General features: G+C 48.3%; 2 protein-coding genes across 2 annotated transcripts; one reads left to right on the top strand and one right to left on the bottom strand.

The window, feature by feature from the left end:
* The first annotated feature begins 4,382 nt into the window (after window positions 1-4,382).
* On the top strand, window positions 4,383-7,109 carry LOC125509421 (aspartyl protease family protein At5g10770). The gene is made up of 2 exons (XM_048674399.2): window positions 4,383-5,030; window positions 5,555-7,109. The coding sequence occupies exons 1-2, from the start codon at window positions 4,937-4,939 to the stop codon at window positions 6,847-6,849; spliced, it is 1,389 nt and encodes a 462-aa protein (XP_048530356.2). The 5' UTR covers window positions 4,383-4,936; the 3' UTR covers window positions 6,850-7,109.
* Window positions 7,110-10,365: 3,256 nt separating this feature from the next.
* Window positions 10,366-18,631, bottom strand: MGD1 (monogalactosyl diacylglycerol synthase 1). The gene is made up of 8 exons (XM_048674398.2): window positions 18,024-18,631; window positions 14,906-15,078; window positions 14,295-14,456; window positions 14,040-14,181; window positions 13,714-13,938; window positions 13,494-13,556; window positions 13,316-13,390; window positions 10,366-10,755 (listed from the first exon to the last, which is right to left on the bottom strand). The coding sequence occupies exons 1-8, from the start codon at window positions 18,549-18,551 to the stop codon at window positions 10,519-10,521; spliced, it is 1,605 nt and encodes a 534-aa protein (XP_048530355.1). The 5' UTR covers window positions 18,552-18,631; the 3' UTR covers window positions 10,366-10,518.
* Between the last annotated feature and the right edge of the window lie 7,668 nt (window positions 18,632-26,299).

Below are 26,299 nucleotides of genomic sequence, written 5' to 3'. Positions count from 1 at the left end.
TCTCAAGGTCCGATGCCTTCGCTAGGTTTTCCTTTTCAAGAACCCGGCAACGGTCGGCGGCGGCTTTTAATTCTACGGCCATCTTGGCCATCTTATCTCGGCTCTCGCCATGCGCGGCCTTCTCGGCTTTCAACTCTTCGGCCGCCTTCAAAACAGCCGCATTACCAAACCTCGCTTGTTCCTTGGCTCGGGCAAGTTCTGCCCGCAAGGCTTCAATAGTGCCAGCTCCATCTGCAGTCACAACATATTAAAGATGCTGGCATCATGCTGCTCTTACTATGTGGCGTTTACTAGATAATGACACTTACCATGTGCCTCGTCAAGCCTTTTGTTAACAAGCTCGATGTCGGCGTCTGCCGCATCCAACTGCCGTTTTAAATGGGCAAACTCGCTAGTCCGGCTAGCCACCAGAGTTTCCATCACCTGCACATAGAGGCAGTATGGTTATTACCTGGGAATATGATCCTCTATTCGCCGTCGTTTCCGACGACAACCAGAGTCTCAGGGGCTACTATCTACACAGGGCACACCTAGCATGTGCAGGACTATCATACATTATTTTACGTACCTCAAAGCCTGTCAGTAGACTCATAAAAGCTTCATGCAATCCGCTTTTGGCGGACGAGATTCTTTCCATCACCGTATTCACCAGCACACGGTGTTCATCTGAGATGGCCGCTCGCCCCACCAACTCCCTCAGAACATCTGATCGCACACCAGACGGTGCCGGACTCTTTTGTTCGCTCTCTCCGGGAGCCGGAAACTGGGAGCTTCGGGGGTCAATGGGATTATCTTCTGGCCTCACCGGACCCGGAGAGGCCCTCCGCGACGACACTTCAGGGTCGCCCGCTTCCGGAGCGGAGGAGTCCGGAGGAGGCGTTTCGCTCTCCATCATCTCTGGAAGAAGATCCCCCGAAGACGAGCTCATTTGAGAGGGGCTAAGGCCCGAACTGCAAAGATATATGCGGTGGTTATTTTCTCAGAAGAAAAAGATGGCATACATGTACTATTAAAGTATTTCGGGTCACTTACGACTCACTGGAGAATTGATCCCCCCGCGGACTTTGTGCGGCAAAAGCACCCCCCAAGGTAGGACCCTCTGTGGGAGACTTCTTCTCCCGTTTGGAAGCTTTGGCTTCCGAATCCCCGGGCGCAGTCCTTTTCCTCCTCCGGTCGTCTTCCTTCATGGGGACGCTCGCTCCCTCGGTTAGAATGGGCAGCGTTGGGGGCCCGCGTCCGCCTGTATTATCCTCCCCAGTATCTTCCTTCAAGGGCTCCGGGCAAGGTGCGACCTGGAGCATCTTTTCCAATACCGGATTGTCCAAACCCTCAGGGAGGGGGGCCGAACACCGAATCAACTTCGCCTTTGTTAGCCAGTCCTGGTCAAAAAGCGAACTCTCAGAAATAACTTCGTAACAAATGAGAGATAGTATGTTCGGCCGGAAGATTCCCTACCTGTTCGGCGGCGCGGTTACTGCTCAGGCCCACGTCCTCGCTAATTTCCGGACACTCTACCTGAGGTCCGAAGAATGACTTGTACATCTCCTCGTGCGTCAGTCCGAGAAAATTTTGAATAACACACGGTCCCTCGGGATTGAACTCCCACAAGTGAAGGGGCCGGCGTTTACAAGGCTGGACTTGACGAACCAACATGACTTGTATTACCGCAACCAAACTAAAATCTCCATTAAAGAGATCTCGAATGCGGCTTTGCAGTATAGGCACGTCCTTGGCTGGACCCCAGCTCAGACCTCTGCTGATCCATGACATCAGTTGTGCTGGAGGGCCCGAGCGGAAAACAGGGGCGGCCGCCCACTTGGCACTTCTAGGAGCCGTGATGTAGAACCACTCCTGTTGCCACAATTCAGACACCTCTGGAATGGAACCTTTGGACCATGGAGCTCCCGTCATCTTGCATATTGAGGCACCTCCACACGCTGCATGTTGCCCCTCGATCATCTTCGGCTTTACTTCAAAGGTCTTGAGCCACAGGCCAAAGTGAGGGGTAACCCGGAGGAAGGCCTCACACACGACAATAAATGTCGTAATATGAAGAAAGGAGTCCGGAGCTAGATCATGGAAATCTAGCCCGTAATAAAACATCAAACCCCTGACGAAAGGATCCAGAGCAAGGCCTAGACCTCGGAGGAAGTGGGAGACGAACACGACGTTCTCGTTGGGTTCGGGGGAGGGGACGACCTGCCCTCGGGCAGACAGCCGATACAAAACCTCGGCGGTCAGATATCTGGCCTCCCTCAACTTTTTGATGTCTTCTTCCGTGACGGAGGAAGGCACCCATCAGCCTTGAAGGCTAGATCCGGACATGATTGAAGGTACGGAGCACCTGACCTGAACTTTGGGTGTTTGAGCTTGAGGTGGGGGAAGGATTCGATTGAGCACGGGAGGGAAAATATAAAAGCCGTGTCCCTTTATAAAGAGGGTGAATATCAAGCGTCCTCTCCGTGGCCGTTTGGACTTGCCTATAGTCTAGGAGTCCTGGAAGCGGTTGGGTTACGCAGACCCGTATTGATGAGAATTCCGAAATAAGGGGACACGATCTCTGCTTTAACAAGACGTGCCAAGGAAACCGCCTCGCATGACACGCTGAGGTGGGACAATAAAACGATTCGAATAAAGGCTTGGCCGTGGTGCGTCACACTACGGAATACGTCAGCAGATTAGATTTGTGTAAATATTATTCTCTCTATGACAATATGTGGAAACTTATTTTGCAGAGCCGGACACTATCTTTGTGTTCAAAATCTTCTATGAAGTACTTGGAGGAGGAACCCGCCTTGCAATGCCGAAGACAATCTGCGCGCCGGACTCGTCGTCATTGAAGCCTAATTCAGGGGCTACTGAGGGAGTCCTGGATTAGGGGGTGTCCGGATGGCCGGACTATACCTTCAGCCGGACTCCTGGACTATGAAGATACAAGATTGAAGACTTCGTCCCGTGTCCGGAAGGGACTTTCCTTGGCGTGGAAGACAAGCTTGGCGATACGGATATGTAGATCTCCTACCATTGTAACCGACTTTGTGTAACCCTAACCCTCTCCGGTGTCTATATAAACCGGAGGGTTTAGTCCGTAGGACAACATACAGAACAACAATCATAGCATAGGCTAACTTCTAGGGTTTAGCCTCTCTGATCTCGTGGTAGATCTACTCTTGTACTACCTATATCATCAATATTAATCAAGCAGGACGTAAGGTTTTACCTCCATCAAGAGGGCCCGAACCTGGATAAAACTTCGTGTCCCTTGCCTCCTGTTACCATCCGGTCTAAACGCACAGTTCGGGACCCCCTGCCCGAGATCCGTCGGTTTTGACACCGACAATGGGTCTTGAAGAAATCTTACAGTCGTTATTTATCTATGTGAGGACCGACAGGCGGAGTCGGCGACTGACAAGGAACGGTACCCGACAGAGGCACGAGCGTCAGGAGATACGGGGACGCGGGTGAGGCCGGGAGAGGTGCGCGAGCAGACCGGGTGTCCTCGGCGGCGGTGCCACGGCGGTGGAGTGTATGCGGGCGGGGAGGGAGCTGATTTTTCACACGGTTGACTCGTAACTCCTAAGTCCTACCTAGTGATGAGGCTATTGAAAGAGGGTCAAGTTCCCTCTATATACGGGGTGTGCTATTTTATTGACGATCATCCATAACTGATCACGAAAAAGGAAGCCATTTGAACTGGATTTTTTATCCAACCTCCCAATACCCAAAATTATTGGAGAAACGGTATCCGTGGGAGACGCTCCAACGTTTTCTTCTCAATGATTGCGTGCATCTCGTCCTCTCACTTGCGCTCTCACAAGGGGAGGCCCGACAAAGGCCAGGGCTTTGGTAGGGAGGCCACTCTCCTCTGACGAAGAAGACTTTGAAACATTGCTGGGATCTGAGATTAATGCTTCATAAGTGCTGAATTTATAGCCCGAAGTGGGTTCCTCGCTCACTTTGCATGCGGAGAGAAGCGCAATGAATCTGTCAGAGGCCAGCAATGAGCACATCTCCAGGACAAAAAGAAGAGCCGGGCGGCACGCCGATGCGGCCGCATTGCATTGCACCACGGCTCTTCTCCGTACGCCGCACTGTACGGCGGAGCAGTAATATTTTTCCCTCTGCGCCGATCTTTACCTTTCTGCCCCCGTGCGAGCGCAAGATCTGGGTCGACGACGAGCTGCTAAGGTTTTGCGCACGCCGTGATGCCGACTGCTGACAGCTTAATGGCGGCCGGCCGGGCGCCCGCCCATTTTCAATTCAATGCGGCCACCCAACCCACGCGCACGCCACGCGCCGTGATGACCAGTAAAAATCGCTCCTCTTTTTCCCCGCCGGATACCCCCTCCTCCTCCTCCTCTGCCGCCGCTGCCACCCCTATCCGATGCCGCTGCCAATAAACAAATGGCGTCAGTGAGCGAGTGAGTGAAGCTCGGCCGGCCCCATGCACGGGCAGTAGAGAGAGAGGGAGGGAGGGAGAAGACCAAGACTGTACCGCACGCACAAGCACAAGGAGAGAGACGGTGCTGGAGCGAGCGAGCGGGCGGGCGGGAGGAGGAAGAGGACACGGCGCATGTGAGGCGCCCCCAATAATTCCTCGCCCGCGGCCAGCAGCCCGGTACGCCACCCTGACCGTCGCTGCCGGGCGAGTGAGTGACCTCCCTCCGTCCACTCCTCCGTCCGACCTCGCTGCGTCCAGCCAGCTCCTGCCTGCCTGCCTGCCTGCGCCCTTGTTCCCATGCGCCGCAAGAAGCCCACCTCTCACCTCAGCTCGCGGCCCCAGAGAATCTTTCCCCCCTTCCTTCCTCACTCCCTTTCTCTTTCCTGACCTCACCCTACCTCATCCCCCTTTCTTTATCCCCCTCCCTCTCTCCCTCTGCTGACAGGGGAGTGAGTGAGTGAGTGAGGCGAGGTTGGTCGCCGAGGCGAGCGAGTGATGGCACGGGGAGGAGCTCGCGCCGTCGCGCCGGCGGCTCTGCTGCTCCTGCTTCTCCTCGCGGCAGGCGGCGGTGTGCATTGCCTGAGGTCAAGTGAGTTCCTCGATTCACCCACTCTCTCTCTCTCTCTCTCTCTCTCTCTCTCTCTCTCTGTTCCACTCCTTGATTTCTCTTTCCAGTGATGATGTTTCCGGGCGAGATGAGAGAGGACTAGAAGCGCTAGATTATAATGGTTTTGGGAGTAGATTCTATTTCCCCTTTTTGACCGACTCCTACTGGGTGACAGACTGACAGTGTGTGTGCATTTGGTGGCGTTTCCGTTCATGGTGATGTGCTCTGCAAATGGGCAATGGCTGCTCGGGCTGCAATGGCAGTGCCGAGAAGAGGCACTCGCTGGAAGAGCCCATCAGTTTCTGTGCCAAGAAACGGCGGCGGGTGAATCGCACGAGCTTTTGCCATAAGTAGCACGTCCCAAGTACTTTTGCTCGTGCGCCAGAATCGCATGAACAATGACCAGAATGGCAAAGTTACCCGAATGCCGCAGCACATGACCAGCCATGCAATTCTGAGCTCACTCGTCTTTTTTCTCACTGTCTCGTGATGCCGTCGATCGCCAGGGGCGGAGAGCGGCGCCACGGTCCTGGAGCTGCGGCACCACGCCAGCCTCGGCTCAGGCGGCAGGAGCGGCAGCGCGGAGGAGGCCTGCGGCGTCCTGGCCTCCGACGCCGCCAGGGTCTCGTCGCTGCAGCGGCGCATCGGCAGCTACGGCCTGATCAGGTCGTCGGACGCGGCGTCCAAGCTGGCGCAGGTGCCCGTCACCTCCGGCGCCAGGCTGCGGACGCTCAACTACGTGGCCACCGTGGGCATCGGCGGCGGCGAGGCCACGGTGATCGTGGACACGGCCAGCGAGCTCACCTGGGTGCAGTGCAAGCCCTGCGACGCCTGCCACGACCAGCAGGAGCCGCTCTTCGACCCGTCGGCGTCGCCGTCCTACGCCGCCGTGCCGTGCAACTCCTCCTCCTGCGACGCGCTGCGGGTGGCCACCGGGATGTCCGGCGGCCAGGCGTGCGACCAGCCGGCGGCCTGCAGCTACGCGCTCAGCTACCGCGACGGGTCCTGCTCCCGCGGCGTGCTGGCGCACGACAGGCTGAGCCTGGCCGGCGAGGACATCGAGGGCTTCGTGTTCGGCTGCGGCACCAGCAACCAGGGCCCGTTCGGGGGCACGTCGGGGCTGATGGGGCTCGGCCGGAGCCCGCTCTCGCTGATATCCCAGACCACGGAGCAGTTCGGCGGCGTGTTCTCCTACTGCCTGCCGCCGAAGGAGTCCGGCTCGTCGGGCTCCCTCGTCCTCGGCGACGACGCCTCGGCGTACCGCAACTCCACGCCGATCGTGTACACCGCGATGGTCACCGACCCGCTGCAGGGGCCCTTCTACATGGTCAACCTGACCGGGATCAGCGTGGGCGGCGAGGAGGTGCAGTCCCCGGGCTTCTCGGCCGGCGGCGGCGGCGGCGGGAGGGCCATCGTGGACTCGGGCACGATCATCACGAGCCTGGTGCCGTCGGTGTACGCGGCGGTGCGGGGCGAGTTCGTGAGGCAGCTGGCGGAGTACCCGCGGGCGCCGGCCTTCTCCATCCTGGACACCTGCTTCGACCTGACGGGGCTGAGGGAGGTGCAGGTGCCGAGCCTGAGGCTGGCGTTCGACGGCGGCGCGGAGGTGGAGGTGGACTCCAAGGGCGTGCTGTACGTGGTCGCCGGCGACGCCTCCCAGGTGTGCCTGGCCCTGGCCGCCCTCGGGTCCGAGGACGACACCCCGATCATCGGCAACTACCAGCAGAAGAACCTGCGGGTGGTCTTCGACACCGCCGCGTCCCAGATCGGGTTCGCGCAGGAGACCTGTGATTACATTTGATTTGACCGTGGATCATCGGGAGCTGCGTGTGCGTGTGTGCGCGTGTGAATATCCTATAGTTGGGGATTTGTTTTGGAATCACCTCTGGTGATTGGCTTTTTTATTTTTATTTTTTTTAGTTGTGGTGATCGGCAATTGGCAATACGGTATTTAGTTATTGGCAAATGTACAAGCGTTTGTAGTAGTTGCTCTAGCTTGTTTTTCTTCATCTTCTTCTTCCATTTCTTTGTGCTTTGATGAAGCTGCTGGACTTTTGTTTTTGTGTGTCGTGGTGCTGGTAGGGGAGGTGATTGTGGAATTGTCCTGTGCTTCCCGGCGTATGAAATGGAGAAAATAATACTACGATTCTTCATGAAAGGGGTCGTGCAATGAGTAGTGCGTTTTGGATCTCGGCCTCCATGGCGCACGAATTTTTGAAAAAATCAAAGTTGTCGGTTTCACTAAAATCTAAACAAAAATGTACAAGTAAACAAATATGTGTGTAAAATTTCAGGATGAAATACGTTGAAATGCGACCTGTATAAGAAAATACAAATTCATGGGCTAGGAAGATGAATAGCATAATGTAGTATTAAAAAGCTTTAGATTTTTTTTTTGCACAGCACTCACTTCAACGTACTCCGTCCTGAAAATTTAAATATTTGTGCGTTACGACTTCATCTATATCTATATTTTTTCCACAATGTTTTGAAATGTAAAAAATGTGAGCTTTCATGAATTTTGAATTTTGCATTTGAGGTCTTCATGGAGCTCGGCCTCCAAGAGCAATTTCCGTTGTGCAATGCCAGAGCTGCAAAGATCACGTGACGGATGCAGTGGTAGAACATTTTTCATGTAGCTGAGGAATGATAGATCTCAGATTATCAGGGCATGCCTGTTCTGTAGCGATCAGGCAAATAAAGGCGCCTGCAGGCAGGCAGGCAGGAAACATCATTCAGAGAATATGCACTGTGCAGGCATTGTTTGTACAGAATACATAAAAGATACTGTAACAACAGAAACAAATCCTACCTTTAAACCAAGCGCTGGTGTCGCCGTGGATAAACTCTTTTTATGCTAGAAAACAAGTGCATTCAGCTAAAAAAAGTGTATTTTTCGTTTCTTTTCATTTTTTGGAACATAAAACAAGTGCACTTTGCGTTGCCGTAAGTTGCACTAAGTAATTTGTAAACCAGACACAGAGAAGTCTGAAAACCTCAGTTTTCCCATGATGGTTAAGTTTTTGAAAATGATAACTGGCGAACGACTAGGAGAGGATGGCAAATGAACGTTTCTTTTTACAACTTTACTTAGTAGGAAATGGCGAATCCTGTTGGTTTTTTGCCGCAAAATTTCTCTTCTTCGCAGAATTGGCATGCGTTTGTGATGAAACTGCCAACCCCAAACAACTAAATTTGTCTTCTATAACGTTCGCAAATGCCAACCCCTCTCAACGAATGTTAGCCGATATTGCGGTCCAAAGTTTTTTTTAAAAACTTACTTAAATGATGGTTAAGGTTACGGGGTGGCAAAACTTCTCGACCAGTACGTGATTCTTGCGATTCAGAGTGGCTTTAGCAAAACGCCGTTTCATGCTGAGTGTGGCATTGCAAAGACCAGGCTCCATGGAGCTCGTTTTGCAAAAAAAAAAAAATATTTAAAAGTTTCAAAAAATGCCAATTTTTTTTGTACAAATACATATGCATATTCTTTAAGTATGTGTAAATTTTCAGTAACTAATTTGATCATTTGCATGCTACACAAAAAAGAAAAATATCTGACACAAATACAACAAAGAAAAAGCCTATTTCAATCTGTGTATTTGTCTTTTTTGTATACATCACATATGAATACATATATTTATGAAAATTTGTACACGTATACTTCAAGTATATGTCTACATGAAAACATTTTTTCAGATTTTTTTGAGTTATGGAAAAGATATTTTGGCTGAGAAATGTATATAGAGCTCAGTGAAGCTCGGCCTCCGCAGCCACTTTTCGATTTCATGCTACTCTTTACTCACCTCTCTACTATCTCTCTGTCCACTCCCATCTGCAGTGTGTTTATACCAAGTCAAGTACCACAGTCCTGTCCACATGGGTCAGCAGTAGCACTTAATGGAACATGGCACTTGCACTATTAGTAGTACTAGTATCTTTTTAATTTAATTTAATAGTCTTCATGACAAATAGTCAAACTGATACATTGCCACTGTTTACACCCCATCAAGTTAAATTAGAGTATTTTTCAGTACTACTATTATTACACGTAAAAGAGATAAAAGAAAAGTGTGAAAGTAGTTTGAAAATTGACATCTGAGCACAGGTTTTTTGAAGTTCAAGAAAACAGATTCTTATGGCTTGAAATTTTTCAAATTTTTGTGTGCATGCACGTATAGCAGTGCAGTATAACGGGCTAAATTTTCAGCAATATAAGTGCTCGCGTGTAAAAGATACAAAAAAAAAGACAATACATGCAAATTAACGGCTTGTTTTTTGTTGTTTTTAGGCCGAAATTTTGCCTTTCTTGCCCAGCACATAATACAAGTATTATTGAATGAAATTTTACAGGTACTTAGACCACATGCATGCGTATTCATGTAAAAAAGTTCAAATCTTTTAAGCATCTTTTTTGAGCCGTTCAAAACAACGTGCTCCGTGGCCCCCGTGCACCAAAAATCCGTTTCAGAAAAGTAGCACTGTATTTTAGAACATCATCTACTCAGCGACAAGCAAGGTACTCCCTCCGTCCCATAATATAATATATATATTTTGACACTACACTAAAGTCAAAAAATCTTACATTATGGAAAAGAGGAGGTAAAATTTACAGCCGATTCATCGCCCAGTCGGAAAAAAACATGTTGATGACGGCCGGACCACCATGTATTTGTGAGGTGGTCGCATAAGGTCCCACCCCCCACAAAGCTACGTAGCTATTTACACGGCACAGTATTTAAGTACGTGCAAAGCTCACCTGGCCTGACGGTGTAACCCACCCGACACAAGAGCTGGAGCCTGCCTGCCTGCCTTTCGGTAGATGGCGACGACAGCACAAGCGACCAAGCAACAGCTGTGGTCACAGCGCCCGCCCGCGGATACGTGCCAAATACCATATCCTCCCGCTTGGGATTCTGATTCTTCAGCGCTTGCCTGCAACTTGTTCTGTGCAAGTACAGTAATTTAGTCCATCTCTCCTCGCCGGGTGCCGGTGAACATCCATGTTAACTTCTCGCCAGCACATGACACACTTGTGGCGCCAAACCAAGTCTGAAATTGGATGCAACATCCTAGGAGGTATTTCATCCTTCTTTTAAGCCATGGCAGCCACATACTTTTAGTAGTATTACACTTAACAGCCTCATAGTTTGGTATTACACTTAACAGCCTCATCCAACATCAGACCATATAACACAGCACAGCACAGCACAGCACGACTAGGCAAAGTCGAGCGATAACGGCGTTAAGGTTTGCCATGTTAAATGGTCTCAGTAAGAAATAGTCCCGAGAAGATAAAACAACAATGAGAAGGGAATGCTACACAATTCTTTTCGAGTTCCTTTATTTTTTCCTTTCATAATGGCATTTGCAAATCAATTGATAGTTTGAATCCTCACAAATAACTATGACTAATGCCGCACAAAAAAGGAACAAAACTAACTAAATTCAAAAGACGAGATATAGGAGCTTATGTTGCACATGCATATTCTGGTACAAATGACTTTTGCCTCACTAGCTCATGTAGATCATGAACAATTTTCAACACCGCGTCTGGGCGAGCCAGTTTCAGGGCATTTTGGGACATTATCTGGAGCTCGTCTGACCTGGGGCCAAACCAGTCCGCAACAATCTTTGCGATATGTTCTGGAGATTTTGAGAACTTCCCACAGCCATTTTCAACAACATAGGGAACATTGCCAGCTTCCTGTCATGCAAAATTATAAAAATATGAATAAATTGTGAAGAAAGATCAGTGCTCGTACAAAAGGCACTAGCTAAATTTCAGGGTGTTGCATGATACAGTTCTTCAAATGGGGAAAAACACCATCAGTGCATAAGAGCGACTCTAGACGAGTCATCATATGGCCCCAATCACCATAATAACTGCCAATATGGCGATTTTGGGCCAAAATGGCACTCTAGCAGAGTCGCTATATGGGTGTCGATCGGCATAATTTATGGAGCTCACTCCATAAACGACCTCGTAGCCTCCATATTTGGAGGCTGGAGAGGCCCGTTATGGAGCTCGTGAGCACCATACTCAACAACCAGCGTGGGAGGAAAATTTCAGCTTCTTCCTCGCACCACAGCCAGGTTTGAAGCAGCGCGCCGCCAGTACACGCACCGCCACGGCTGGGGCGACGTGACCGGTAACCACCCACCAATTAATGGCCTCCACCGCTCCCCCTGATTCCCTAGGCAGCCGTTCAAATAGCCACGTGGCTTCATCCCTGGCTATAAAACCCCGGCTGCGAGACATCCCCATCACCAAAGCCGTAGCCGCCTCCTCCCCTCCCATCTCCTCCACCGTCCAGAACAATAGCCGCACGCAAGATCGCAGCCTATTGGCTCAACTTGGCAGCGGAGCAGAACTTCCCGTCCCAAGCGCCGTGCACCGGTGCGATCTCTCCCCATGGCGCACTAGCCGCGGCAGCGGTGGATCTGCCGATCGCGGGGGATCCAGCGCTTCCCAAGGCAGCAGCCGCAAGGGATCGAGCCCCCTCATCCGGGCGAAGGAGGAGAAGGACGTCGTCTCCGTTGGCGCCCCCGTCCTGGTGAACAACACCATCCCCGTCGAGGCCCAGACGGAGCCGGTGCCTGAGCCCAAGGACACGATCGACATCGTGCTGCAGCTCTCCGCCCTCGAAACTCGCAACGAAGAGTGCATCCTCCGAGAGTACCGTCCCGCACTCAACAACGAGGAGGAGCAGCGGCTGCCGCTCGTGAGTCTGACCTCTACACCTACTTCGACGATCTCTCGGAGGAGGGCGGCGACTAGACGGCACCGGCCACCGACTAGTGTAGGTAGTACTATGTAGTTGTAAAACACATTTCAGTTTTCTAATCATATGTAAAGTGACGCATTTTGGTCACTGAATATAGTTGCTACCAAGTTATCATGTCGATACATGTGTTTGGTTACTAATTTGAGCTTAAGTTGCCCATACAAAATTGAAGAAAATGACAAAAAATAGGAACAAATAAAATAAAAGTATGGAGGCCACATTATGACGACTGTGTTTGAGCACAACAGCCATGGCCTCCACACCCATCCGGAAAATATCACATGGAAACCAACATTCAAAGAAAACTTTGTGAAAACCATGTTTGGAAGTTCCAAAAAAATCTAAACAAAATTATGGGATTTTGTTATTTTCATACCTTACATCCCGTAGTGTGTTTGAACTTGGAATTTTCGCAAGGCAATAGAACATCACTCTCTTAAGTCTTAACATCCCGTATTTCTTTTAGATTATTTCAAAACTTCAAAATATCTTTTCCACGTGGTTTTCACCGGTTTCCACTGAATGTTGGTTTCCATGTGATATTCTCCCACATCCATATAGAGCGTGCTCCATATCCCATATGGCGACTATGCTAGAGTTACTCTAAGTATATTGCAACGTCCATTGCTATACTGAATTGTCGATATATAAGAGAAATAATTAATGATTTATTTCCATCTACATAACACCCCCCACCCCCGCCCCAGGCGGCAAGGTTCAGAAATTTGAGTGTCCAAAACATGATTTGACCAACAACTAATCCAATTATACGTAGGCTACTTTGCAAAAAGTTGTGAATTTGTAAAAATCAGTTTCATATGGTCATAATTTTGCAACCATTACCAAGATATTGTACACGAAATTTTGCTTCAGACAGCCTTACAACTTCTTAATGGAGGGAGTGATTCATAAAAGAAAGGTACAGAATAATCAAAACCAGTTTTGGAGCTAGCTATGGTCAGTGTAACTGCGTGCACCGCAGGCACAAAGTAAATGGATAATGCATGGTACAAACTACTACTCCCTCCATTCCTAAATATAAGTCCTTTTAGAGATTCCACTATAGAGACTACATTCGGAGTATAGGTTCACTCATCTTGCTCCGTATGTAGTCTATAGTGGAACCTTTAAAAGGACTTATATTTAGGAACTGAGGGAGTATATTGCAATAACAGGGGCACCAGTCCATTTTGGTTAAGGATACGTACAACAGAAATGGCATGTGATTTGCAGCTAAGCAAGAGTGGTGGAGTGCGATATATGATAGTATGGCACACCACTATTTTAGTGATTTTTCATTTACCACCACTACTACAGCATATTCAGCATAGATTCATGGAGAAAACCAAGGGATATACTGACTGTTCAACACACATGTCTCATACGAAACTACTGAACAACATTACAAGCCAGAGTGAAGAACTCCAAGCCAAAGAATAGAATCATGCAGACCCTACAACAAGTGGCAGAAGAAATTACCTGCCCAGCAATGTAACCATTTAGAATAATGGGGAGACCACGAATCATCGCCTCTGCAATGGTACCAGGTCCTGCCTGCAAATTGCCATAGATCATGTATTCTCAGATAACATCAATCATGCAAAAATATCATATCACATCACCAAGTGCATGATCTCAATTCTAATGTAGAGCATACCTTTGTGATGATACAGTCACAAGCACCCATGCATTCTTCCATCTTAGTAACAAAACCTTTCACCTAAGATTAGGAGGAAAAGAAACATTAAAGGAGTAACTTGGTGAGGGTAGAAAGAGTGGCCAAAATAACAGAAAATTTTAGTAGGAGAAACTGATAAGGTATTACTGTTGCAAATTTCATGAGTCTGGAAGCTAAAAAATAAGCTTTAAGGACGGACCTGAACAGGAATTTTCCAATTAATTGACTGCAACCTGTTGGTCAACTTCTTATTACGTCCGCAAATTATAAGTATTTGACCCCTTGGTTCCCCAAGGCTTTCGTCATATAAAGCATTATCGAGAGCTCGAGCAGTGGCTTCAATAGGACCCATCCCTTCACCCCCGCCCATTAATAGAACCGCAGGCAGATATTCATCCATACCTAACTCCCTACGCAATTCATCCTATTAAACAAGACAAACATAGATATACCACTCAGTAACTTGTGCAGAAGGCAAAATATCCAGAAGCTAATGTAGTGCTATTGGTTGAAGAAATTGTTTACCTTTGGTGGAACAGGTTTAGCAAAAGATGGGCGCACAGGGAGGCCATAGACTTTAATTTGTGAAGGTTTCAGTCCAGCTTTTAGTGCTCTCTTTGTCACCTCAGCTGATGGACAGTAACATCTAGTCACAAGCTTGTGAAACCTAATGGAAAGCAGTAGCATAACTATTTCACTGTAAGATCAATTGCACGCTTATCTTAAAGGTAAGGAACCAAAAACTGGCACGGAATTATACGAACATTGAAACCAGCATACCATGTTGGGTGACAAGTGCTCAAGTCAGTGATAACAGTTGTGAACGGAATCTTATCCAATAACCCTCTGGATCGTAGAACTCGAAGGGGGACATGTTGCATTAAAGGATGTACACTGATAATCACATCTGGTTGGTACTTCATCAGACCTTTGGCAACCTCTCTGCAAGAAAAGATGGGTAAATTCTAGATTATATAATCTGCTATTGCAAAATAAGCACCCAGACCTGCAGCTGCAGTATAACACATCTTTAACAAGCAATCTCGTCTACATATATATCACTTCAATATTGATACATACAGTACCAAATAAATTATGTAAAATATGCAGTCATTGTGGCTAAGTTTGAAAACAGCTAGATTTCAGACATTCTCCAGCAGGATTTTGTGAATCCTGCATACCCCCTTATAGTACGTCTCATGATGACAGCATCACACCCAACCATAGAATTGAGGCCCTAGCACAAAATTGTCTACAAAACTGATGGTCATTATAGCTATTATTTCAATTATAAAATTCTCTTAGACTAGATCGGGCAAAATACAAGTCTTTTAAGCAAACTAAGATTATAATTTGGAAGCTCATTCAACGTGAAAAATTACAGTACTCACCTCGCTATGAATGTTGCTGTTGCAGCAAAATGTGGCTGGTGAATTACTCGTGGTGCGGTACCATAGTAAGTCATCTTCCACAAGGGTCCATGTTTCACCAAGAAACTATAGCTTCTGGGAAGTTGGTTGAAAGGCCATGGTGTATGTTCAGTCCACAAATCAGTGACAAATACCTGCAAAGAAAACCATTAACTACAAAACAGAAGTAAACAGAATAACAATACTAACAATCAATCGACATAAGGAAAACACAAACTAATCATTCATTCATCCTAATATCCAAGAACCAGACCAGTACGGATTGTTGAAGTGTATATGTGGATTGCCTAGCCCTTTCCATCAGTTCGGACTTTTGGTTGTGTTGGCTAGTGCATGAAGCTTAACATAGTATCGGAGCTAAGGTCTTGAGTACAAGTCATGGCTTTCGCAATTTCTCTACTTTTTCCTATAAAAAACCGAGTTGGTGATGATGGTGTGCCTGCCATCTTGCAATATAGACCGTCCGATCTATATCTGACGGACAGAAAGCAAACTATGGCAATTTTGCAAAAAGATACCCGCACCTCTCTCCACATTTGCAGATAAGGCCTTCCCTCGTTCATTCTTATCTCCCACAACCTTATTGTTGAGCAATTAAAAAAGGAAGCCTCTGGAACAATCTGGCATGGTGGCCGCTGCCGGCGTCGTCCATCCCCATGCCTCCGCTCAGTCCAACCACCAATCACCACCACCCCCCACTCCTCACCTTATCTCTCCTCTTTCTCGAGATATCATTAGTTTTACACATGGATTACTCCCGCATGGGTCAATCACAACAGGTGTTTTGTGAAAAAATGCATCTTGATGTTCCGTGCAATGCACGGGCATCTTGCTAGTTTATACAAAAAAAATGCTGCTGCCCCCCCTTTGGCCATGTATAGGCCTCTTGAGCCATACCTCTGAGTCTATCCACATGTTGACTTCCCGCCTCACACGTGAGAGGGGGTGTTGAAGTGTATATGTGGATTGCCTAGCCCTTTCCATCAGTTCGGACTTTTGGTTGCATTGGCTAGTGCACGAAGCTTAACATGGATGGCAATCATCACAAGTGAAGACATGATAAATCCCCTGCTCTGCTACATTGGATACACATAACCGAAAAGGATGCTAAATCATGGGCACAGCGTTTTGGTTCTCATGTCCAGATGAGCCTGATATCTGAGCCGACCAATCAACAATGTTGATCTGTGCCAAAAGCAATTTCTGCGGTAATATGTGCACAAAACAAAGTATGAACTGCAAGTGTAAGAGGTGCTCGTGAACAGGAGGAACTAATTTGAATCGCACCGTTTTTCCGCAATGGATGGATGCGGCGACGTGGATCTGGTGTACCAATGGTACAAGGATGGAATACATTATATGGCATCAATATCTCTAGCAGAGCCGCTATAATCTCGGCCTGCAAAATCAATTTTGCGGGCACTTTTTGCCCGGCGCAGAACAGATACCGCAAATCGACTTGCAAATTTATAAACTTAAGATAAACATGTTCCCGCTACATTTTAGATAGTCCGGACCTCGCCGGAGTTCACACACAAACAAACAAACAAACTATACATCCTAGATGGAGTGGCTCACGGCTTCACGGTGGAGGGCGGCGGCGGCTCACCGCTTCACGCCGAGGTGGTACTCGTAGGCGGATTTGTAGATGGCGTAGGCGAGCTCGTACTCCCTGTGTGCCGCCTCAAAGCGTGCGTGTGGGGGGGGGGGGGGGGGGTTGGGGGGGGCTCTTCGCTGGCGTCCAGCGCCTCCTTCGCGGCGAATCGCACGACCTCCACCTCGCAGAGAGCCTTCGCCGACGGCCAGAGTGCGTTGTACAGCTCGCCGAAGCGGTGGCTCCCGCCGCTGCGGAAGAGGACGCGCGGTTGCGATGCTCACGGTGCCACAGCTCGACGGCGTGGCCGCTGGAGCTGCCGGCCTCCGCGTCGTGCCGACCACACTTGCGCGGCGGCGACATGCAGCGGCCCACACATCCAGCGCCTCCTCTGCGGCCTTCGCCCGACATTGCTCACTGGAGCTACGCGAAAACGGTGGCAGAAAAGAAGAGGAAAGCGGCGGAGGGGAAGGAACGCGGCAGAGCTAGATGTGAGACGGGAACCCTAAGTCGCCCCCCTCCCCGTACATATAGCGGCTGGAGGGGGCGATTTGCGGGCCGCCCGTATAGTATTTACAGGCTGCTGCAAATTTGGCATACCTATTCCCGGATACACTATCCCGCCCGTAAATATATGGGCTGGTGGCGGGATAGTGCACCTGCTAGACATGCTCTAACAAGTTAAAGAATAATTTGGGAACAAGGAGTCAAGTGCAGGAAAGAAGGGCTCCAAAATCAAACTACGTGAGAAATGGACATCTGCACAGGGCTACCGGAAAAGCGTAGTGGTACCGGTCTAACTGAGGTTTGACCCATAAGCAGCATCAAAAAGGGGGGCCCAATCCGCTTTCTCGGTCACGTTTCTCCTTACCCCAACTTCATGTCTTCTACCAGTTACACAAATGCAAACGTGAGATCCATAATAGCCACAATTAGGTTGAGTGGATATCTCCCCAGAACTGTGTAACAACATCAAGTCTCGTGTCTGAAAATGTACGTCACTTCTGTACAACATATGAACGAATTAAGCAAGAATTTTGCAATGAACACACCCCAAAGTTGCATTTGACTCTCTCAAGAAAAAAAGGTTTCACCATCCTATCTAAACTCACCCCTGATAGTCTAGCTAGCGCATGATAGCAAGAATTTTGCAATGAACGCACCCCAAAGTTGCATTTGACTTTCTCAAGAAAAAAATGTTTCACCATCCTATCTAAAGTCACCCCTGATAGTCTAGCTAGCGCATGATTTGCTGTAACAATTTGCCATCGTGAGCACATACCTAACCAGGGTAGCACGCAACTACCATACCAATAGTATCATATCACCAAAACTACTCCGACCAAGTTGCAACAAGCTGCATTGTGCATGTTAAGTATTGCTACAGTATAACATGGAACGGGAGCCTAGCAAGCAACAGGTACAGACGTATCATCGAATCCTGAAATTAAACGGGCGAACCCCGCAAGACGAAGCAAACCGAACCTGGTAGTCGTCGCCATACTCCTGGGCAAAAGCGGCCTTGATGGCCTCGGCGGACGCGCGATGGCCGCCGCCCGTGTCGCTCATGAGGATCAACACCTTCTTGGGCGCCTCGGCCCGCGCCACCCCTTCCTCCTCAGCCGCCCCATCGGCGCCCCCACCACCCCCTCCCCCGCCGCCCCCTCCATTCCCTCCCCCGCATCCGCCCCCGCCGCCTCCGACGGCCGAACCGAGGGACGCGAACCCGAGCGGCGCGATTTGGTTCCCGTGCAGCCGCACGAAGCGCGCGAACTCGCCCCACATGTGGTGGAGCCGCGACGCGGCGGTGGAGACCGGTCCGGTGACCGACACGGAGACGGCGAGCGCGCGGGGCCCGCGCGCGCGGGGCAGGAAGGAGGCGTGGGAGGGGGAGAGGGCGGCGGGGAGGGGCGGGGAGGAGGGGAGGAACGGGGACGGGACGGAGAGGAAGGCCGCGGGCAGCGCCGGGTCGGCGGCCGCGGCGGGCAGCGACGAGGCGGTCGGCGGGGGCATCGCGGCGGGGAGGAGGGGAGGTCCGTCACATTCGAGTGCGGGATGGTGTGGGGGAGAGCCGGGGAGGGGGAGGGGAGAGGTGAGCCACACAAGCCGCGGAGGGGGAGGGGGGGCGTCGTCGGTTTTGTTTGGGTTGGGTTGGGTTGGGGTTCCCACCCGGTCGGTGGTCGACTGGTCGTCGGGCTGGACGGTGCGCCGTGTGTCGCTGCTCGTGAGAATCATGAGCCGGTTGAGCTTTGAAGGTAGTGGGTCCTAAAGTAGGATAAAAGGTGCCTAACCGATTAATAAAAAGGCTGGGAATCGTGTTACATGCCGCATGTTCCTTTGGCGCATGCGATTAATCAAGGCTTTTACGAGTGCAATGATTTGTTTTCCCATGTATCAATCACAAGAAACACAAAAGGATGTATGATCACTCACTCTTTTATTTTGCTATAAGGGCATCTCCAACGGTAACCAATAAATTACCTCTCGCGTCAGTCCGTAGACAGAAAGCCCACTTCACGGACACAGATGCGGAAGGACACCATCCAACCGTAGCCACATATATTTTGACAGCATTTCGAACCAACCGAATGGATTTCGTGCAAACCAGACAAACTTTGATATAAACACGAACGGATTTCATTACATTTACATCAACTAAGCGGTGCTAGTCCGGCTCTGGAGGTATAATTAACACCTAATCTAAATGGTCGCCAGCAACCGTTCCCCGTGTCTGGTCATGAGCCCCGAGAACTGAATCTTCTCCTTCTCTAGCCCCGGCTCGACGCTCTCCAGCTCTTCCTCCGTAACCTCTGCCTCCGGAGCTTCGAAAAGTGAAGCTGTTCGCCTCCACCTCGCCGCCAAGCGACTAATTGGCCAATGATTTTGATCCCACCAAGCTTGACTTCAACTGGAGGGGAGGAGCAGTGGCCTTCTTGAGCCCACCAAATTTTATAGTATTACGATTTATGATAGTTTTATCATATTATAGTGTCAAAAGTGGCAAATTATTATATATAAACGCAACATTGTTTTTATTTGCATTTTTTATGAACTTAGCTTGGCCTATGTTAAAATGCTATATCGTTAGACCAGCCCCTCCCCCCCTCCCATGCTCAAATCATGGCTCCGCCCTTGGAGAGATGTCTACACCAATTCACCGGTAATAGGTGAGCAGACAAATTTAATCCAAATTCAGTGTAGCCATCTCGATGGAGAAACCATTGGTATAGATAGCGATGTATGGAGCACAAAATTTCCCCTCCATAGTACTAGTGTGTTATCAGACTATTCTAACTTTATCCATATTACCCTTATGGTCATATGGGATTGATGCAAGATTACAGAGTTTAGAATACAAAAAACGATCGTGGGGTTGTCCCGTCCAAACATGGTGGCCCCAACTTAAAGACTGAGAGTACTTGGCTAACGAAGGAGCTTTGAATTAGAAGCTCGACCTTCAAAAGTGCAGATACAATTGAAGTTTTCTACTTTAAGCTTAATCTTGCTAATGATTTGACCATAACTTTCGTTGCAACCCTTTTCAATGTCTCTCGAAACCTGCACGCAATAGCTTCCAATGTTGTTGCGTCATGAACACCATGTACCACGAGTGCTGACGACCCTAGAAAGAGGCCGCTCGAGTCCCTGCACATTGCTGCTGCTGCCCCTCGTTCTTCCTCTAGGGCTAATCCTGCATCCACGTGAATCTTTGCAAAGCCCGATGGCGGAGCTACCATCCGGGTCCTCCTCTATGGTGTTATCACATGTGTACCTCTTGTGTTAGTTGGCTTCACATTGACATCACCAAGTTCTACAATGAACCGTTTCACGAACAGGTTGGTGGATAAAGGACTTTGAAATACATGTTCGTGAATGGCTTTCCTCCTCACCCGCCATGTCGCCCAGAGAGTTACCGCGAGAGTGACAAAAGCATCATGTTTTTAGGGGTAAACCAAGCTTTATTCATCAAAGACCACATGATGTGGGATACAAGTCAGGTTATGGGGTTGGCATTGATCAATCATAGCAAAGAGCCACTATTAATTACCCCGGCCAAAAACTAAGGTCCCGGCTAGAGGGCAAGGTAGTGAGTAGGGATGGCACCCGCAGGGTTTGGGTACGGGTGCAGCCACCCCATACCCTTACCCGTCACATTTAAGATTACCCATCACCTGAAGGAAATATGCCCTAGAGGCAATAATAAAGTTGTTATTTTATATTTCCTTATATCATGATAAATATTTATTATTCATGATAGAATTGTATTAACCGGAAACTTGATACATGTGTGGATACATAGACAAAAACACCGTGTCCCTAGTAAGCCTGTACTAGAGTAGCTCGTTAATCAAAGATGGTTAAGTTTTCTAACCATAGACATGTGTTGTCATTTGATCAACGGGTCACATCATTAGGAGAATGATGTGATGGACAAGACCCATCCGTTAGCTTAGCATGTTGATCGTTCAGTTTTATTGCTATTGCTTTCTTCATGTCAAATATATATTTCGTCGACTATGAGATTATGCAACTCCTGGATACCGGAGGAATACCTTGTGTGCTATCAAATGTCACAACGTAACTGATTGATTATAAAGATGCTCTATAGGTATCTCCGAAGGTGTTTGTTGGGTTGGCATAGATCGAGATTGGGATTTGTCACTCCGAGTATCAGAGAGGTATCTCTGGGCCCTCTCGATAATGCACAACATAATAAGCCTTGCAAGCAATGTAACTAATGAGTTAGTTGTGGGATGATGTATTACGGAACGAGTGAAGAGATTTGCCGGTAACGAGATTGAACTAGGTATGTAGATACCGACGGTCGAATCTCGGTCAAGTAACATACCGATGACAAAGGCAATAACGTATGTTGTCTTTACAGTACGACCGATAAAGATCTTCGTAGAATATGTAGGAATCAATATGAGCATCCAGGTACTGCCATTGGTTATTGACCGGAGAGGTGTCTCGGTCATGTCTACATAGTTCTCGAACCCGTAGGGTCCCCACGCTTAACGTTGGATGACGATTTTGTATTATATGAGTTATGTGATTTGGTGACCGAATGTTGTCAAGAGTCCCGGATGATTTCACAGACATGATGAGGAGTCTCTAAATAGTCGAGAGGTGAAGATTGATATATAGGACGATGGTATTCGGACACCGGAAGTGTTCCGGGGGTACCGGGTACATATCGGGTCACTGGAAGGGGTTCCGGGCATCCCCGCAGCAACTACATGGGCCTAAATGGGCCAAGAGGGGGACAAACCAGCCCCTAAGGGGCTGGTGCGCCCCATGTAGGCCGAAATAGGAGGGGAAGGGAAGAGGAGAAGAGAGAAAGGGAGGGGAGGGATTCGGCCTCCCCCTTCCTTCCCTCCTCCCTCCTCCTTCCTTCCCCCTTCGAAAGTTATGGTAGGGGGCGAATTGCACTAGGGCCCCAAGTAGGATTCCTCCTACTTGGGCGCCCCCTTGGCTACTCCCTCTCCCTCCCACCTATATATATGAGGGGGAGGCGCCTAGAACTCACAACAACATCTGTTAGCCGTGTGCGGCGCCTCCCTCCACTGATTACAGCTCCGGTCATATCTTTGTAGTGCTTAGGCGAAGCCCTGCGCGGATCACTTCACCATCGCCGTCACCACGCCGTCGTGCTGATAAAACTCTCCCTCAACACTTTGCTGGATCAAGAGTTCGAGGGACATCATCGAGCTGAACGTGTGCAGAACTCAGAGGTGTTGTACGTTCGGTGCTTGATCGGTCGAAACAAGAAGAAGTTTGACTACATCAACCGCGTTGTCAAACGCTTCCGCTTTCGGTCTATGAGGGTACATGGACACACTCTTCCCCTCTCGTTGCTATGATCTCCTAGATAGATCTTGCGTGAGCGTATGAAAATTTTGAAAATGCATGCTATGTTTTCCAACAGTGGCATCCGAGCCAGGTCTATGTGTAGATGATATGCACGAGTAGAACACAAAGAGTTGTGGGCGGTGATCGTCATACTGCTTACCACCAATGTCTTATTTTGATTCGGCGGTATTGCTGGATGAAGCGGCCCGGAGCAACCTTACATGACCACGTTCATGAGACCGGTTCCACCGACAGACATGGAACTAGTTTTGCATAAAGGTGGTTGGCGGGTGTCTGTTTCTCTAACTTTAGTTGAATCGAATTTGACTACGGCTGGTCCTTGTTGAAGGTTAAAACCGCAAACTTGACGAAACATTGTTGTGGTTTTGATGCATAGGTAAGAACGGTTCTTACTAGAAGCCCGTAGCAGCCATGTAAAACTTGCAACAACAAAGTAGAGGACGTCTAACTTGTTTTTGCAGGGCTTGTTGTGATGTGATATGGTCAAGACATGATGTGATATACGTTGTTGTATGAGATGATCATGTTTTCTAAAAGTTATCGGCAACTGGCAGGAGCCTTATGGTTATCACTTTATTGTATGAAATGCAATCGCCGTGTAATTGCTTTACTTTATCACTATGCGTTAGCGATAGTTGTAGAAGCAAAAGTTGGCGAGACGACCACGACGCTATGATGGAGATCAAGGTGTCAAGCTGGTGATGATGGAGATCATGACGGTGCTTTGGAGATGGAGATCAAAGGCACAAGATGATGATGGCCATATCATGTCACATATTTTAATTTCATGTGATGTTTATCTTTTTTGCATCTTATTTCTTAGTACGATGGTAGCATTATAAGATGATCCCTCACTAAAATTTCAAGGTATAAGTGTTCTCCCCGAGTATGCACCATTGTGACAGTTCGTCGTGCCGAGACACCACGTGATGATCGGGTGTGATAGGCTCTACGTTCACATACAACGGGTGCAAGACAGTTTTGCACATGCGGAATACTCGGGATTAAACTTGATGAGCCTAACATGTACATACATGGCCTCGGAACACTGTAGACCAAAAGGTCGAACGTGAATCATATAGTAGATATGATCAACATAGAGATATTCACCATTGATGACTACTCCATGTCACGTGATGATCGGACATGGTTTAGTTGATTTGGATCACGTAATCATTTAGATAACTTGAGGGATGTCTATTGAAGGAAATATGCCCTAGAGTCAATAATAAAATTGTTATTTATATTTCCTTATATCATGATGAATGTTTATTATTCATGCTAGAATTATATTAACCGGAAACTTGGTACATGTGTGGATACATAGACAAAACACAGTGTCCCTAGTAAGCCTCTACTAGACTAGCTCGTTAATCAAAGATGGTTAAGTTTCCTAACCATAGGCATGTGTTGTCATTTGATGAACGGGATCATATCGTTAGGAGAATGATGTGATGGACAAGACCCATCTGTTAGCTTAGCATAATGATCTTAAGTTTTATTGCTATTGCTTTCTTCATGACTTATACATATTCCTTTGACTATGAGATTATGCAACTCCCGGATACCGGAGGAATACCTTGTGTGCTATCAAACGTCACAACATAACTGGGTGATTATAAAGATGCTCTACAGGTATCTCTGAAGGTGTTTGTTGGGTTGGCATAGATCGAGATTAGGATTTGTCACTCCGAGTATTGGAGAGGTATCTCTGGGCCCTCTCGGTAATGCACACCATAATAAGCCTTGCAAGCAATGTGACTAATGAGTTAGTTGTGGGATGATGTATTACGGAACGAGTAAAGAGACTTGCCGGTAACGAGATTGAACTAGGTATGAAGATACTGACGATCGAATCTCGGGCAAGTAACATATCGATGACAAAGGGAATAACGTATGTTGTCATTACGGTTTGGCCGATAAAGATATTGGTAGAATATGTAGGAACCAATATGAGCATCCAGGTTCCGCTATTGGTTATTGACCGGAGAGGTGTCTCGGTCATGTCTACATAGTTCTCGAACCCGTAGGGTCCGCACGCTTAACGTTCGATGACGATTCGTATTATATGAGTTATGTGATTTGGTGACCAAATGTTGTTCAGAGTCCCGGATGAGATCACAGACATGACAAGGAGTCTTGAAATGGTCGAGAGGTAAAGATTCATATATAGGACGATAGTATTCGAACACCGGAAGTGTTCTGAGGGTACCGGGTACGTATCGGGTCACCGGAAGGGGTTCCGGGCTACCCTCGATAAACTATATGGGCCTATTGGGGCAAGAGGGAAAACACAGCAGCCAGCATGGGCTGTTGCGCCCCCTTGCTGGCCGAATAGGAAGGGGAAAGGAAAAGGGGAAGAGAGAAGGAAGGGGAGGCAATTCGACCTCCCCCTTCCTTCCCTCCTCTCTCCCCTTTCCTTCCCTCTTCGAAAAAGATGGTAAGGGGTGGCAAATTGGCCAAGGCCCCCAAGTAGGATTCCTCCTACTTGGGGCGCCCCATGGCTGTTTCCCTCCCCCTCCCACCTATATATATATGGGGAGGGGGCACCTAGAACACACAATAAACATTGTTAGCTGTGTGCGGCACCCCCTCCATAGTTTATGCCTCTGGTCATATTCACGTAGTGCTTAGGCGAAGCCCTGCGCGGATCACTTCACCATCACCGACACCACGTCTTCATGCTGACGAAACTCTCCCTCGACACTTTGCTGGATCAATAGTTCGAGGGACGTTATCGAGCTGAACATGTGCAGAACTCGGAGGTGTCGTACGTTCGGTGCTTGATCGGTCGGAACGAGAAGAAGTTCGACTACATCAACCGCGTTGTCAAACGCTTCCGCTTTCGGTCTACGAGGGTACGTGGACACACTCTCCCCCTATCGTTGCTATGCATCTCCTAGATAGATCTTGCGTGAGCGTAGGATTTTTTTTGAAATTGTATGCTACGTTTCCCAATAGTGGTAACAGAGCCAGGTCTATGCATAGATGATATGCACGAGTAAAACACAAAGAGTTGTGGGCGGTGATAGTCATACTGCTTACCACCAACGTCTTATTTTGATTCTGCGGTATTGTTTGATGAAGCGGCCTGGACCAACTTTAAATGACCATGTTCATGAGACCGGTTCCACCGACAGATATGCAACTTGTTTTGCATAAAGGTGGCTGGTGGGTGTCTATTTCTCCAACTTTAGTTGAATCGAATTTGACTATGGCTGGTCCTTGTTGAAGGTTAAAACCGCAAACTCGACGAAACATCGTTGTGGTTTTGATGCATAGGTAAGAACGGTTCTTACTAGAAGCCCGTAGCAGCCACGTAAAACTTGCAACAATAAAGTAGAGGACGTCCAACTTGTTTTTACAGGGATTGTTGTGATGTGATATGGTGAAGACATGATGTGATATACATTGTTGTATGAGATGATCATGTTTTGTAAAAGTTATCGGCAACCGACAGGAGCCTTATGGTTATCGCTTTATTGTATGAAATGCATTCGCCATGTAATTGCTTTACTTTATCACTATGCGTTAGCGATAGTTGTAGAAGCAATAGTTGGTGAGACGACAACGACGCTATGATGGAGATCAAGGTGTCAAGCCGGTGATGATGGAGATCATGACGGTGCTTTGGAGATGGAGATCAAACGCACAAGATGATGATGGCCATATCATGTCACATATTTTGATTGCATGTGATGTTTATCTTTTATGCATCTTATTTTGCTTGGTACGTGTAACATTATAAGATGATCCCTTACTTAAATTTCAAGGTATAAGTGTTCTCACTAAGTATGCAACGTTCCGACAGTTCGTCATGCCGAGACACCACGTGATGATCGGGTGTGATAAGCTCTATGTTCAGATACAATGGTTGCAAGTCAGTT

This window comes from Triticum urartu, chromosome 5A (assembly GCF_056163025.1).
Source record: "Triticum urartu cultivar PI428250 chromosome 5A, HENAU_Tu73, whole genome shotgun sequence".
NCBI classification, from domain to species: domain Eukaryota; kingdom Viridiplantae; phylum Streptophyta; class Magnoliopsida; order Poales; family Poaceae; genus Triticum; species Triticum urartu.
Note: the sequence above shows the minus strand (reverse complement) of the source record. Positions and strands in the feature narration are given on the sequence as shown.

What these genes read in the sequence shown, in the direction of transcription:
- LOC125509421 (XM_048674399.2), top strand. Translation starts at nt 4,937, where the DNA reads ATGGCACGGGGAGGAGCTCGCGCCGTCGCGCCGGCGGCTCTGCTGCTC. An exon ending in TGTGCATTGCCTGAGGTCAA is followed by an intron (nt 5,031 to 5,554) that starts GTGAGTTCCTCG and finishes GTCGATCGCCAG; the next exon opens with GGGCGGAGAGCGGCGCCACG.
- MGD1 (XM_048674398.2), bottom strand. Translation starts at nt 18,551, where the DNA reads ATGCCCCCGCCGACCGCCTCGTCGCTGCCCGCCGCGGCCGCCGACCCG. An exon ending in AGCACTTGTCACCCAACATG is followed by an intron (nt 14,182 to 14,294) that starts GTATGCTGGTTT and finishes GCTTTCCATTAG; the next exon opens with GTTTCACAAGCTTGTGACTA. An exon ending in CTAAACCTGTTCCACCAAAG is followed by an intron (nt 13,939 to 14,039) that starts GTAAACAATTTC and finishes CTTGTTTAATAG; the next exon opens with GATGAATTGCGTAGGGAGTT.